The following is a 12,924-nucleotide window of genomic DNA, read 5'->3' as shown; positions in this document are numbered from 1 at the left end:
TTCTTTCTTTCTTTCTTTCTTTCTTTCTTTCTTTCTTTCTTTCTTTCACTTGTAATCCAGTTCAACACCTTACGTGTGTTTGACCTTTGAACCCTGGCTCTGCAGGCATGGGCTGTGTTTAAGGGCAAGTTTAAAGAGGGGGACAAGGCTGAGCCTGCGACCTGGAAGACCAGACTCCGCTGTGCGCTCAACAAAAGTCCTGACTTTGAGGAAGTGAGTGAGAGGTCACAGCTGGACATCTCTGAGCCCTACAAAGTGTACCGGATTGTACCCGAAGAAGAGCAGAAGCGTGAGTGTCTGTATATAGCCTATATATGTGTGTGTACTGGTCCAGTGTAGAACAGAACCACAAGTTGCTTTTCTTTGTCCTGCAGATGGGAAAAGTCCAGTGATGCCCATGACAGCTGCCACCAGCTCCAATGATCTGACGGACATGGACTGCAGCCCTGCAGAAATAGAGGAGTTTATGAAAGAGGTGAGATCTCCACAGTCGTGTCTGTTTCGCGATGCTCTTCTCTTTTTTTTCTCACCTCTCAGCTTCAGTGTCGCCTTTCTATGTCACTGTTACACTGTGTTGACACCTTCAGCACTTGTTGCACTGTCAGTCTTCAGCGCAGTGTTTGTTTGTGTTGCAGGAGGAGGGCTGCAGCATCCAGACAAGTCCAGAGTCTTGGTCCCAGGGTAGCATCAACGGTAAAAGAAACTTTTCAACCAGTTTCTAACATTTCTCTTCAGATTCGTTTAACTTTTGCACTTCAGTGCTCTAGTCTGCACACGTCTCTGCTTTCTCAACCTATATGTTTTTTCCTGTATTTCTGAGACATTAGCTTTGAGTAACCCCAATGGAAAGCTTTTAACCGCTTGTCTCTGCTGCTGTGGGTGATGATAGAGGCTATTTGCTTGTCTGTTGAATTCTGAAATGGAACAATTGACTAATATCCTGTTTAACTTTGCTGACTAAAGTGATTATTTCTTTGTAAATCGTGCTAGAGACATGTTCTTTCTGATGATGCAGCAAAGCTATGACACGACACTCAGACTGTGTACAAACTAACCTCTTCTGTCAATTGCAGCTTTCCCACTGCATCAAGAGCCGATGCCATCAGGCACCTCCAGTTCAGGTATTTATCCACAAAAGCATCTAAGAAGATTTTCCCTTACGTGTGTTTTTAAATCTCACCCATGTTCTGTTTTCTAGCTTTTTCTCAGATGATGATCAGTTTTTACTATGGAGGCAAGCTGATGCACAACACCCTGGTGACCCACCCTGAGGGCTGCAGGATTTCCCCACAGCAGCACCCGGGTCGTGGCGCCCTCTATAATTCGGACAGCATGCAGAACGTTCATTTCCCCCCGGCTGATCTCATTGAGTACGACCGGCAGCGCTATGTCACACGGAAGCTGCTGGGCCACCTGGAGCGAGGGGTGTTGGTGCGGGCGAACCAGGAGGGGATCTTCATCAAGCGACTGTGCCAGAGTCGTGTCTTCTGGAGTGGACTCAGCGACGGGAGCTCCCAGTACAGCTCCGTGCCTGGCAAACTTGAGAGGGATGCTGTGGTCAAGCTATTTGATGCTGGAAGGTTTTGTCAAGGTGAGGCTCAAATGTGTTTTGGTGGGTTTTGAAAGGATTAAAAATCAGAGGTTAGAGCTCTCATTTGTGTTGTTTCTCAGCTCTGCAGCTGTATCAGGAGTGTCAGATCCCGGCCCCTGACCCCACAGTCACTCTGTGTTTTGGAGAGGAGCTCAACGATCTCAGCAGCGCCAAGAGCAAGCTGATCATTGTGCAGGTAAGAGCAGTCCCGTCAGAACTCAGACAGACGAGCTGTTCATGCTGTAGGCCTTCTTTTGTTTAAAACACACCCTTCTCGTTCCCCTTTCAATGACAGATCACTATGGTGAACTGCCAACACATGCTGGAAACGGTGAACACGCGCCGCTCTCAGGCTTACAGCAACAACCCAAACGTGGGGATGTGCGACGACATGGCCACCGAGCAGATGGCCCGGATCTACCAGGACTTGTGCAGCTACAGCGTTCCCCAGAGGTCAGCCTGCTACAGGGACAACATGTCCATCGCCGTCTGAGTAGACTGCAGTCCTTCTGGACGGACCATACAACACATCTGGATTCCTCTGATGTACACTGACAGTAAAACTATGGTTGAAGATAAGAACGCGACGATCCTTTTGTCTGACAGTGGGACTTTTATTAGGCTCCTTATCAAATCTGTGAGCATCTTTTCGCTCGAGAGTCGTGTAAATTTTTGTGTCAAGACAAAGAGAACAGATGTTTATCCTCTTTTTTATCATCAGAAGATTTGTATATCACAAAGAAGTCAGATCAAATATATTAGCAACAACAATAAAAATATTAATAATAATAAAGTCTCATTGCAGTCTGACAGCAAATATCTAGTTCAGTTCTCACACTAGATCGTTTTCTTTTTTAGCATTTGCAGCTTAGTTGATTCTTTGTGTAGAAAAAGTCAGCAAGTTCATATTTTTCACATGTTGCTGTTTTCTACAGAAAACAAACATATTTTTATACAAATTGACAAAAATTGCACAACCTGCAATAAGATGTTAATGTACGGATAGGTTTTACTATCACACTGTATGGCATTCTTTTGTAAAGTGTTTTTTTTTTTTTTTTTCAAATAAAACTTTTTATTGAATTTCACCTGCATTTGTCTCAATACAGTTATAAAGTTGTTTTAAGTGCTCTATAAATAAAATGGTATGGTATATAGAGTTTTGACAAATTCAGAAATACTAGTTTCTTTCAGCTGCTTGCTTTTTCAGGGGTCGCCACAGCGAGCGAACTCGCATGAAAGATTTGTCAATTGTTTTGCACCGGCTGTCCTTCCTGACGCAACCTGAGCTCGAACCCACAGCCTCAGGATAACAGGACCATAACACTGACCACTGAGCTACCGCAGCCCCCTAATAATTCAAATTACTGTAAACAACAAGGGAAAATTTTAGGTATAGTGACACAGGTGGGTTTTTGTTTAAAGTGTAAAATTACACAGTTAAAATATTGAACATATTTCAAGTCACATATCAATTCAATTCAAAAATGCTTTATTAATCCCAAAGGGAAATTATTTGTTGTTGTAACTCACAGATGTGTTGCATTTTTTTTCCAAACATATACAGACCTGATGAAATTATCCAGCGTATTTCCTGTCTACCCTGAATGCTTGAATGATTTTTGTTGGTGTTTGTGTTTTGACTGATTTATAATGCTGTTAAGCTTTTTTAACACTGGGATCCTTAAATGTCTATTTTTTTACACGATGAATTTCAAATTCATTGAATTCAAAGTTCCAAACAATATCTTGACTCTTAATTCTAATTTGAAATAGACAACAGCGCACGTGATTTAAACAGAGCTTGGCTGCATAAAATGCAAACGTCGGCAGATTGAAAGATGTTACAACTTTCACTTTTAAAATGAAATAAAACTACCGTAATATTTTATCTGTGATGGAAAGTGCTAAATTAAAAAAACAAGCCAACAAACAAACAAACAAACAAAAAAACTCAGTTAATGTTATTTGGTGAAAAAACTCACCTTACTAACCCAGACAGTTTCATAATAGTAACAATAAATGGTTTTCTTTCTTTTTTTTTTGTTTTTTTACAACAGCAACACCAATTATTTTTCAGGAACTACTCTACATCTGAGATGGCCATTTACAATAACCCATACAGTAGAGTGATTCAACTGGCGGCCCACGGGCCGGTCACCCAGTATTACAACTGGTAATGACTTGAGTTAGTGGCTTCAGTAAGTGTGGCCCCTGAGCAGTTTAGTTGAATCGCCCTGACACTTTGATTTTACAGTGATGAAACTAAAACAACGTTTGAAAGTAAAAGAAGGATGTAGACAGGGAAGCTCTCGGACAATAACCCCCCACCCCCAAACACACACACGCACGCACGCACGCACGCACACACACACACACACACACACACACATGACTAATAGAGAAAGGACAGGAGCAGAGGTGACCAACTGGGCCTGAATGATTCAATGATTCACAGTGAGACACTGACATCTTGTCCTTCCTCCTCCTCTCCTGTTTCTCACCCAGCTGTTGAAGGAGGAACATAACATCTGTATCTCAAACATTCAGTGCACACAGACAGAGGCCATGTTGGAAGGGAAGTGAACAACATGGCTTTATGTAGATGCTCTCACACAGCCACACAGACTCGGATACAGAAAAAAGGTTTTCTTAATTCAGAAGACGTTTCGTTAACTTGTGATCATTTCCTGGAAACTCATGTTAACATAACTTACCCTTGATTCAATTCAATTCAATTCAATTCAAAAATACTTTATTAATCCCAGAGGGAACTTAAGTGTTTTCGTAGCTCATCATCTTGGTTTCGTTCAAGAGTTGTTATAGATGCTGAGCTGTGGGCAGGAAGGATCTCCTGCAGTGAATTCAAAGAATCTGGCCATAGATACTGATCCATCCAACTGGATCCAGATTGCTGTCAGATCTGGTGGGCCTCTCGGTCCTCCTGGGTAACAGAACTGACCGACTGCTGGGTAGAATTCCTTCCTGAGCGATGGTCACTCCTCCCAGCAGTCTGCCGAGCTTCTCGACACCACGGACAGCCAGCTTACGGTGTTGGGGGATGATCCTGGTCCTCCCGTTGTCAAAAGCTGAGTTTCTCACCAGCTCCATGATCTTGGTGGTCAGGTACTCGAGCACAGCTGCCAGGTTGATGGAAATTCAACCATGGTGCCTCCTTTTCTACTCCTTTGGGGCTGTAGCTGATGTATTTGAGCTTTTGATATGTTAATCAGATGCTCCTGGTTGTTAAAAAAAACACCTTGTCGCCATGGTTACGCAGCATAACAAATGCCCAAAAGTAGAAAGGTTTCTATAAAAATCCTTCCAGCTGCACAGCATCCAACAGAAGAGGAAGCAACCATCCGAAAAAAAAAAGATCCACATACAGAAAAAAGAGGAATCAAAGTTTCCAAAAGCAATAACACAGAATGAAAGTCACAGAGCCGCTCCAACATGCATCCACCCCGAGCGGCGCAATTCTAGAACTCCATTCAAAAATCCATTTTTGATTTAAAGGGTTCTTGTTTATCTTGTCAAAAAGTGATTGACTGCTGCAGGGTAGTAAACATTCAAACTGTGTGTGTGTTTGGTATTAGAATATCTTTAACAAGTAAAAGTTAACCCACGATTCATCATTTACATCATTTTGGATAAGACCAAACATTACTGGGGGTTTGATTAATTTAGTGAAAATAGAAAACATTATGTTGTCAAACAAATAATTCTAAATAATTTTGGGGGGACTTCATCATCGAATGTGACCACATTTTTCAGCTTTTGGACTATTCTGAAAAAATAGCAGCAGCAGAAACATGACCGTATCCTCGTGGTCTTTGACTAACAGTAGTACAATTTCCACCTGCACCCTGCTGTCACCAGCACAGGTGGTGGTCTTTGGTAACCCGGGTCTCAACCAATCCAGTATGGTGTTGCTTAGATGAACTCACATATTAGTTTTGGCAAGTGTTTTACATCGAATGCTCTTCCTGACACTGACCACTTACCCGGGCTCGGGACAAGAAATGCACTGGCTTGTGCTGCCCAGTGGCTGGTTCGCATGTTAGACTGATTGGTAGCTCTAAATTGTTCCTAGGTGTGAGTGAGAAAGTGAATGATTGTTTGTCTCGTTTGTCTCTATATGTCCCTGTGATGGACTGAAGACCTGTCCAAGGCGTCCCCCATCTCTCACCTGGTGACAGCTGGAAATGAGCACCAGTGACCCCCATGACCTGAAAAGGAAGAAACGGGTAAACATGATGGATAAATAGATTGCAATCCAATTACTATACTTTAGAAACAAATACAAAAAGTATTGATTTCTTACAGAGTCAGAGTCAGAGATTATTCATTGTCGTTCGTACCACATGTGGTACATGTGGTGGAACGAAATTATGTACACAGGGTCCCTGTTACATCCAACAATAAAATGTAAAACAAAAACAATGATAAGATCTAAGATATGAACTAAGAAAAACATCAACTAAAAATACACTAAGCACTAATAGCATAAAAGTATTACGTCGAACAGCAGCACGAGCACGAGCATGAATCTGTGTGAACAGATGAGCACGCATGAACACATCAACATGAAACAGATCAGCAGCAACATGATGTGATTTTTCACAGAGATTGTCCTGATTAGAGATTCATGAGTCTAACAGCCTCAGGGTAGAAGCTGTTCCTCAGTCTAGTGGTTCTACACTTAATGCTCCTTAACCTCCTTCCTGAGGGGAGTGGGGCAAAAAGTGTGTGTGCTGGGTGAGTGGGGTCCTTCATGATGCAGGTGGCCCTCTTCCTGCATCTGGAGGTGTAGATGTCTGTGATGGTGGGGAGACTGACTCCAACAGTCTTCTGTGCAGCCTTCACCACTCTCTGCAAAGCTTTTCTTTCTGCAGCTGTGCAGCCTCCATGCCACACGTTGATGCTTCCTCACTTACACTCACTTACAATGAGTATTGTAACATTTTTGCATATTTTTGACTAGACTTGGAACTGCATTTTTATTTAATTCTCAATGTGACATACTGATTTTTGATTAATTGATAAAATACTGGAATTTCAGACAATAATCTGTTGTTTTTAAACCATATGTGGAAGTGGTGGAGCAGAGTTTAGAAGTTGTTGATTTTTTACACAAAACCCATGTTAAAGACAAAACGTGTTGTCCTTAATGTTTGTGTGTTAAAAATCACTACATATTGCTTTGGGCCTTTCTGATCTGAGGGTGTTGATTTAAAAGGCAGCTTGAGTTTCATTGAAGACTTCTGAAAGTCTTCAGTTTAAAAAAAAAAACATTTTGAAAGAAAAAGACAAAATGAAAAATATTTCAAAACCCAAGAAAAATAATTTCCATTGCTTTCAACTGAAGTAAACAGAATTACCAAGAATCTATTACAGCACTTCTGACACCCATTTTTATTTAATACAGCGAATAAACTTCAACTTGGCAGAAGAAATCACATAATGTCTGTAATCTATACTTAATCATCTCTTCTACACCAATGTCCTTATTATATTTAATAAGTAAGAAAGTGAAACAGACTGCAAGAGCTGCAACAAACAATTACTGTATTTTTCAGCCTACAATTCACTTTTTTTTTTGCATAATTTCCATGCCCTGCGACTTATACACCAAAGTGACGTATTTATGGATTTTTCCCCATATTTATAAATCAATTTTTGGATGAGATATGACCATTTTCATTCATTCTGACTGAAAATATTGAACACTACCATTTTCAGTCACTAGATGGCACTTGAGGATATGGTATGCCGTTGTGTCATGCAATAGGTAAAATGGCTATTAATAACAAAATTGGCTTGCCATAGACTCACAGCTCACCAGGAGCAACCGTCAAATCAGTTTCATTTTGCTGCACCGCCCCGGTGAAATGCAGCTGATTTGATCACTGAAGTGCATTTATTAAGTAAAAGTTCAACTGAGACACACCTTTGCTATAATGTTGAGTAAACAAATAATTATTTTTAGGTGGTTATCTTGTTAAATTTAGAAAAAATGCGCAGCGAGTCGTCCCTCTGCGTGCTCCTGTTTTCGCAAATCGACTTTTGAAATGCAGCTGATTTGACCGTCAAAGTGCATTTATTAAGGAAAACTTAGACTGAGACACACCTTTACTATAATTTCGAGCAAACAAATAATTATTTTGAAGTGTTAATCTTGTTAAATCATTATTAAAGCCCTCCCATGCATGCTTCCATGGCCACCATTTGGCAGCCAATTGATTTTTGGCACAACACCGGCCCACGTTTCCAGGTTGTCAATGTTGATGCAGAATAGATGTGACTTATATGGAGAAGCGACATATTTATGGATTTTTCCACTTTATTAGACATTTTTGTGCTGATGCAACAGTGCGACGCGTACGGTGGAAAATACGGTAATGCCTCACGAAACAGAATAAATGTTTCACTTTCAAACCTGCAGTTTCATATCACAAACACTCCAACTGTGGTTTCAGAGACCAAGTGATAAAACGTAGATCCTAACTTTAATTTACGTTTGCAGCATTAGAGATTGCATGTTGGTTAGTTTTCAACATTTCAATTATTGCATTTGTTTGCTTTAATACAGCATTTTCCACAGGCCATTAGAAACATCATTTTTGTGTTTGTTTGTTATTTCATCTGTTTGTTAGTGATTAAAAGTCCCGAAACAAATGTTGCATGACTTTTTTTAAAGACATAAACTAAAACAAAACAACTTGCCTTTCAAATAAATTCTTTGACAAGTTTCTTTCATTTACTTCAACATTATCACCTTTCTGTTACCCACATCCCGTCGCTGGTACATTTTGTCCCCCACCCCCACCACACACACACACACACACACACACACACACACACACACACACACACAAATGAGCACGGAGCTGTGAGTTGTATGTGCACACCAGCTCCCCCAGCTCAGGCTCCTCAGGGACCATCGCCCCACCCTGGTCTTCCCCTCCACCACATCCCTCACCTTCGACAAAGTTTTGTTTTCTTGAATACAAAACTAATCTGAACTATTTATGCACAACTAAACCAACCTAACATTTTTTTTATTTGTCTATAGGAAAACAGTTAGCGTGTAAAGCGAGTGCATCTTTTTGTTTCAGCTTGCTAATGTTAAAATGCAGGTCGTTTTTCGACTTTAATGAATTCACAAAGTGTTTTTTAAAAGATTCAGTGTCTTGATCGGTGGATTTCCGTCTGTGTTAAAGATTTTCTCTAATGAACCGACGTTTGTGAATAAATTCAAGTAGCTCGTCCGGCCTGTGTGTTTACAGCTGTTCCTCTTTTCAGGGCAGAAGTTGAGTGCTGGATCTTCTCTTCGGGCTCCTTCCTGTGCTTCCTGTCCAGAGACAGATCAGGCGGTCAGGGATCAGCGTTGTCAAAGAGTGCAGACTGACACAGCCCTCAGCTGACCCCCCCCACACACACACACCACCCACGGATGGCTCGGCTACATTTGTCTTTAAGGTGCACTGAATTCAGGCCTGTGATGAGAACGATTTGAAACATTTATAAGTATTAGTCAGCAGTGATCAGCTGATGTAAGATGTGGCTCACCCGAACTTTAACAATACATTTTTATTTGTTGCACTTCTAGAGCTCGGATTATTTGCTCTTTAGGCGTATTAAGAGGTTGAGCTGAACTAGATTTAAGGTGATCACGTGATGTTTTGAAGACTGATTACTATACACGTTTAATTGTAATTCATCAAACTTCCTCTTCTTTTCTGCGACACGTTTTATCTATCTCCATCACATCTTTTACTTCCAGTGTGTCATGAAGCCTCATTTTTAATGACCTTTACCGAAGCTTCAATGGGACAGTTATAGATTTATTTCTGTACATTTTTCAAAAAACAAAGTTAACGCTGAAAAAAACCTGGAGCCATAGAGACCTTTAGTTTGATAGGCATGAACTGATACTAATTAGAGGATGTGATCCCTGGTCAGTGGCTTCAGTACCTGTGTATTTGTGTGTGTGTGCGTTCACAGTAAGGTGGCCCAGGATGTGGGCTCCACATCCACCTGCCTCTCCAGCGACAGCGTCCTCAGAGTTCTCCCAGTTCCTCTCTGAATACCTATTCTCATCTCAGCCACACTGGTTCTAAACCAGCGTTGTCCCAAGAGACACCACCAACGCCTTCAGCTTGCATAACATCCCCCACCACCACCACCACCACCACCCCCTCATTCTCTCTTTACGCTACGTTCCACTCACCTGGCTTCACATCAATGGGGCTTGAAATCACGTTCTTTAATTAAACAGCTTTTTAGTTTAAACAGTTCAATTCAGTTCAGCTTGTAGATTCAAGTCACAACAGAACTCATCTCAGAATCAGAATCAGAATCAGAATGTCTTTATTGTCATTATACGCAGTACAATAAAATTAAGAGCCACTCCTTTTTTCAGTGCAAAAACACGCCTTAGGAAAACACACACTAAACACTAAACACACACTAAAAATATAAAAATGTAATGCAATATAGATATAATAATGAAAGTAAAAAATACAAGTATTTCACAATTATATTGCACATTATGGATATTAGTGAGGTAGTTAAGGTGACTGGGGGTATGAAATGTCAGTAGTGTTGCACAGTAGAAGTCCAGGGGTTTTGGGAGGTTAGATTATTAAATGAGTGCATGTGTGAGTTCAGTGTGGTGATGGTGGTGGTGAAACATTCACATACATTATAAAAAAAAACAATTAGTAAAAGTTATATATCTAAGGAAGCAGCAGATTGTGATGAATATTCACTTCGTCGCAGTCTCCCCATCCTGAGCAAACACAAAGGAGACAGTGGAAAGGAAAAACTCCCTTTTAACAGGAATAAACCTCCAGCAGAATCAGGCTCAGGACGAGAGACCATCTGCTTTGACCAGCTGGAGTTTGAGAAGACAGGAAGGAGGAAGATATATGCAATGTCCAGGTGTACTTTCTACTGGAGGAAATACAAAAAAACATGTTAAGATAGAAATAATTAAAAATACTAACAGGTAGAGTAGAGCAAGTACAGACAGGAGCAGAGTGAGGAAATGTGGTCAGTTTGTCCTCCAGCAGTCTAAGCCTATAGCAGCAGAACTAAGGGATAGCTCAGGAAACCACAAGACGACCCTAACTATAGGATTTAGACGAGGCAGAAAACACAGATAATGAAATTCACTCTCCTGCTGGATTTAAATCAACACAGTGGAAATATTTTGGATTCCAACAGAAGGACGGCTCAACAGACACAACTCATGCCATATGCAACAGGTGCCAGTGCAAGTTAAAATACTGGGTAAACACAAAAAATGTGGCCGTTCACCGGAAGAAGAAACACGGCATTGATAGCCATGTTATGTAAGCTCAATATCTATTTTTGTTTCTTTATAAGTGAAAGGTAATCAGAGCACTTTTAAGTTAACTGGTTTAAAAAATGCACTTAAACATGAGAAATGTGAGACTATACTGAACAGGTCATTTATTTTTATTTTTTCATAAATTAAGAAAAAAAGTTTTTTTATTTTATTTAAATGCCTGGTGCCTGTAATAGAAATAAAATGGTTAAATCATATTTGAATTGTTTTTGTAAATTTATTTATATGTAAATGAGATGGGCATTTGATAAAAATGCAAATTGTGAATCGAACAGAATCAAAATCGTATCGTAACAGACTTTGTGATATGGAGAAAAATCGTATCGTCATACAAAAAAATCAATATAATATCATATCGTGGTAAAGCTGGTGATTTACACCCCTAGTGATAACTGAAGGTTCTACCTCCCATTCTACTAAACAAAAAAAAGTTTTAATTAGAATATATTGGTGTTTACAGCCTTCTGAGCTCTGAGAATGTTTGCAAATTCAAAGAAAAGGTCAGTGCTGAGCCTGCAGATCAACTAAGTGAAGAGTCAGCAATGCAGAGGAACACAGAAACATAATCAAAACATTAATAAAAATGTAAAAAAAAAAAAAAGTATTTTAATTTATTAGAAAATAAATGATTCACACTATAGATAGTTCTCTTTTGCCTGACTTCCTTGAAGCACTGCTTTTCTAAAAATAAAAGAATTAAAAAAATCTAAAAATCAGACTCCTTCCTTTCAAGCAGTCCCTGTAGAAGAAATGCAGGAGCAGATGGTTGTGCATGATGACAACATCAGTTCTGTTTGTCGTGAATCGCTGATGGTTTGCTGTGGGAAGCCTCAGACGCCACAGAGACATGTTGCAATCCTGTGAGAGCCAAACTGCAGACGCTGAAATCTGAGCAGAAAAGCCTCCTCTAGCAGAAATGTTCACTGGCATGGGTTAACTTCCTCCCAAAAGAGGTGAGAAAAAAAACAAAACAAATCCCTTAGTATTCCAATGCAGCATCACAATATTTTTAGGTTATAATAAAAAAATAAAAAAATCAATATTCAGCACAAGTGAAAATATAGAAGCATTTCCAAGAAATCGGTGTTGGAAATAGAAGTACTAACGTTCCCTCTTTTGTGTCCCTCAATTGATATTTTTCTTTCTTTTCTCAGATTTGTCTCGTGACATCATGCTCGACTTGGAGACAAACTCATCATGTTTTCTAAAATTCAACCAAACCTTTCTGTTCATTTAATTTGGAAGTCTTTGCCTCTTATTTTAAGCACCTGTACAAAGGACCATCATTTATACCAGCAGATCACTCCAAGCAGTTGTGGTAAAGGCATGTTTAGAGCTGCATCACAAAGATCTGATTTACGCTTCAAGAGCTAATAATTATTGCAGTTTAGTGTAAAAAAAATCTGTGTTCATATAAAATTTCAACTGATGAGCATGTAGCCATCAGTTTGATTCTTCTTATGTGTTGCATAATATAATTTCCAAGGAGACTGATCTGAACTGCAGGCGTGCCAGTCGAGCACACGGTGTTAAACGTACAGTCCGACGTCTAAAATATCCACACACCTCTCAGGACAAGAGGTCCCTTTGATAAAGACACGTGTTGCTTTAATTCCATGCAAAAAGAAACATTCAGCTGTCTGTCACATTTAATTCAAACTACTTTTTGCTGTATAAGTCGCACCTTTGTGCATAAATTTGCAACTTATACAGCAAAGGGACTTATTTATGTTTTTTCCCATATTTATAACTCAATTTTTGTCTGAGATCTGCCGATTTCATTCATTCTGACATGTAAAATATTGAACACTACCATTTTCAGCCGCCAGAGGCCCATCGAGTTATACAGCAAGTCAAGCGTCTCATTAATAGGTAAAACTGGCTATTAATGAGACACTTGGATTGCCATACTAGCTTCTCATTAATAGGTAAAACTGGCTATTAATGAGACACTTGG

The 12,924-nt window shown here is 39.9% G+C and overlaps 1 protein-coding gene across 1 annotated transcript in view; it reads left to right on the top strand.

Moving 5' to 3' along the window:
- The window catches only part of irf8 (interferon regulatory factor 8), a 2,668-nt gene extending 584 nt beyond the window's left edge, over positions 1-2,084 (top strand). Inside the window, exons 3-9 of the mRNA XM_037697399.1 lie at positions 106-289; positions 375-475; positions 636-693; positions 1,074-1,121; positions 1,199-1,591; positions 1,672-1,787; positions 1,887-2,084. Of these exons, the coding sequence (XP_037553327.1) occupies positions 106-289; positions 375-475; positions 636-693; positions 1,074-1,121; positions 1,199-1,591; positions 1,672-1,787; positions 1,887-2,084 (1,098 nt within the window). The remainder of the gene's footprint in view (positions 1-105; positions 290-374; positions 476-635; positions 694-1,073; positions 1,122-1,198; positions 1,592-1,671; positions 1,788-1,886) is intronic.
- Positions 2,085-12,924: the final 10,840 nt, after the last annotated feature.

The sequence above is a fragment of the Nematolebias whitei genome, chromosome 2, assembly GCF_014905685.2.
Source record: "Nematolebias whitei isolate Nwh7 chromosome 2, NemWhi1, whole genome shotgun sequence".
Taxonomy (NCBI): Eukaryota; Metazoa; Chordata; class Actinopteri; order Cyprinodontiformes; family Rivulidae; genus Nematolebias; species Nematolebias whitei.
The sequence above is the reverse complement of the archived record's forward strand: the minus strand, read 5'-3'. Positions and strand labels throughout refer to the sequence as shown.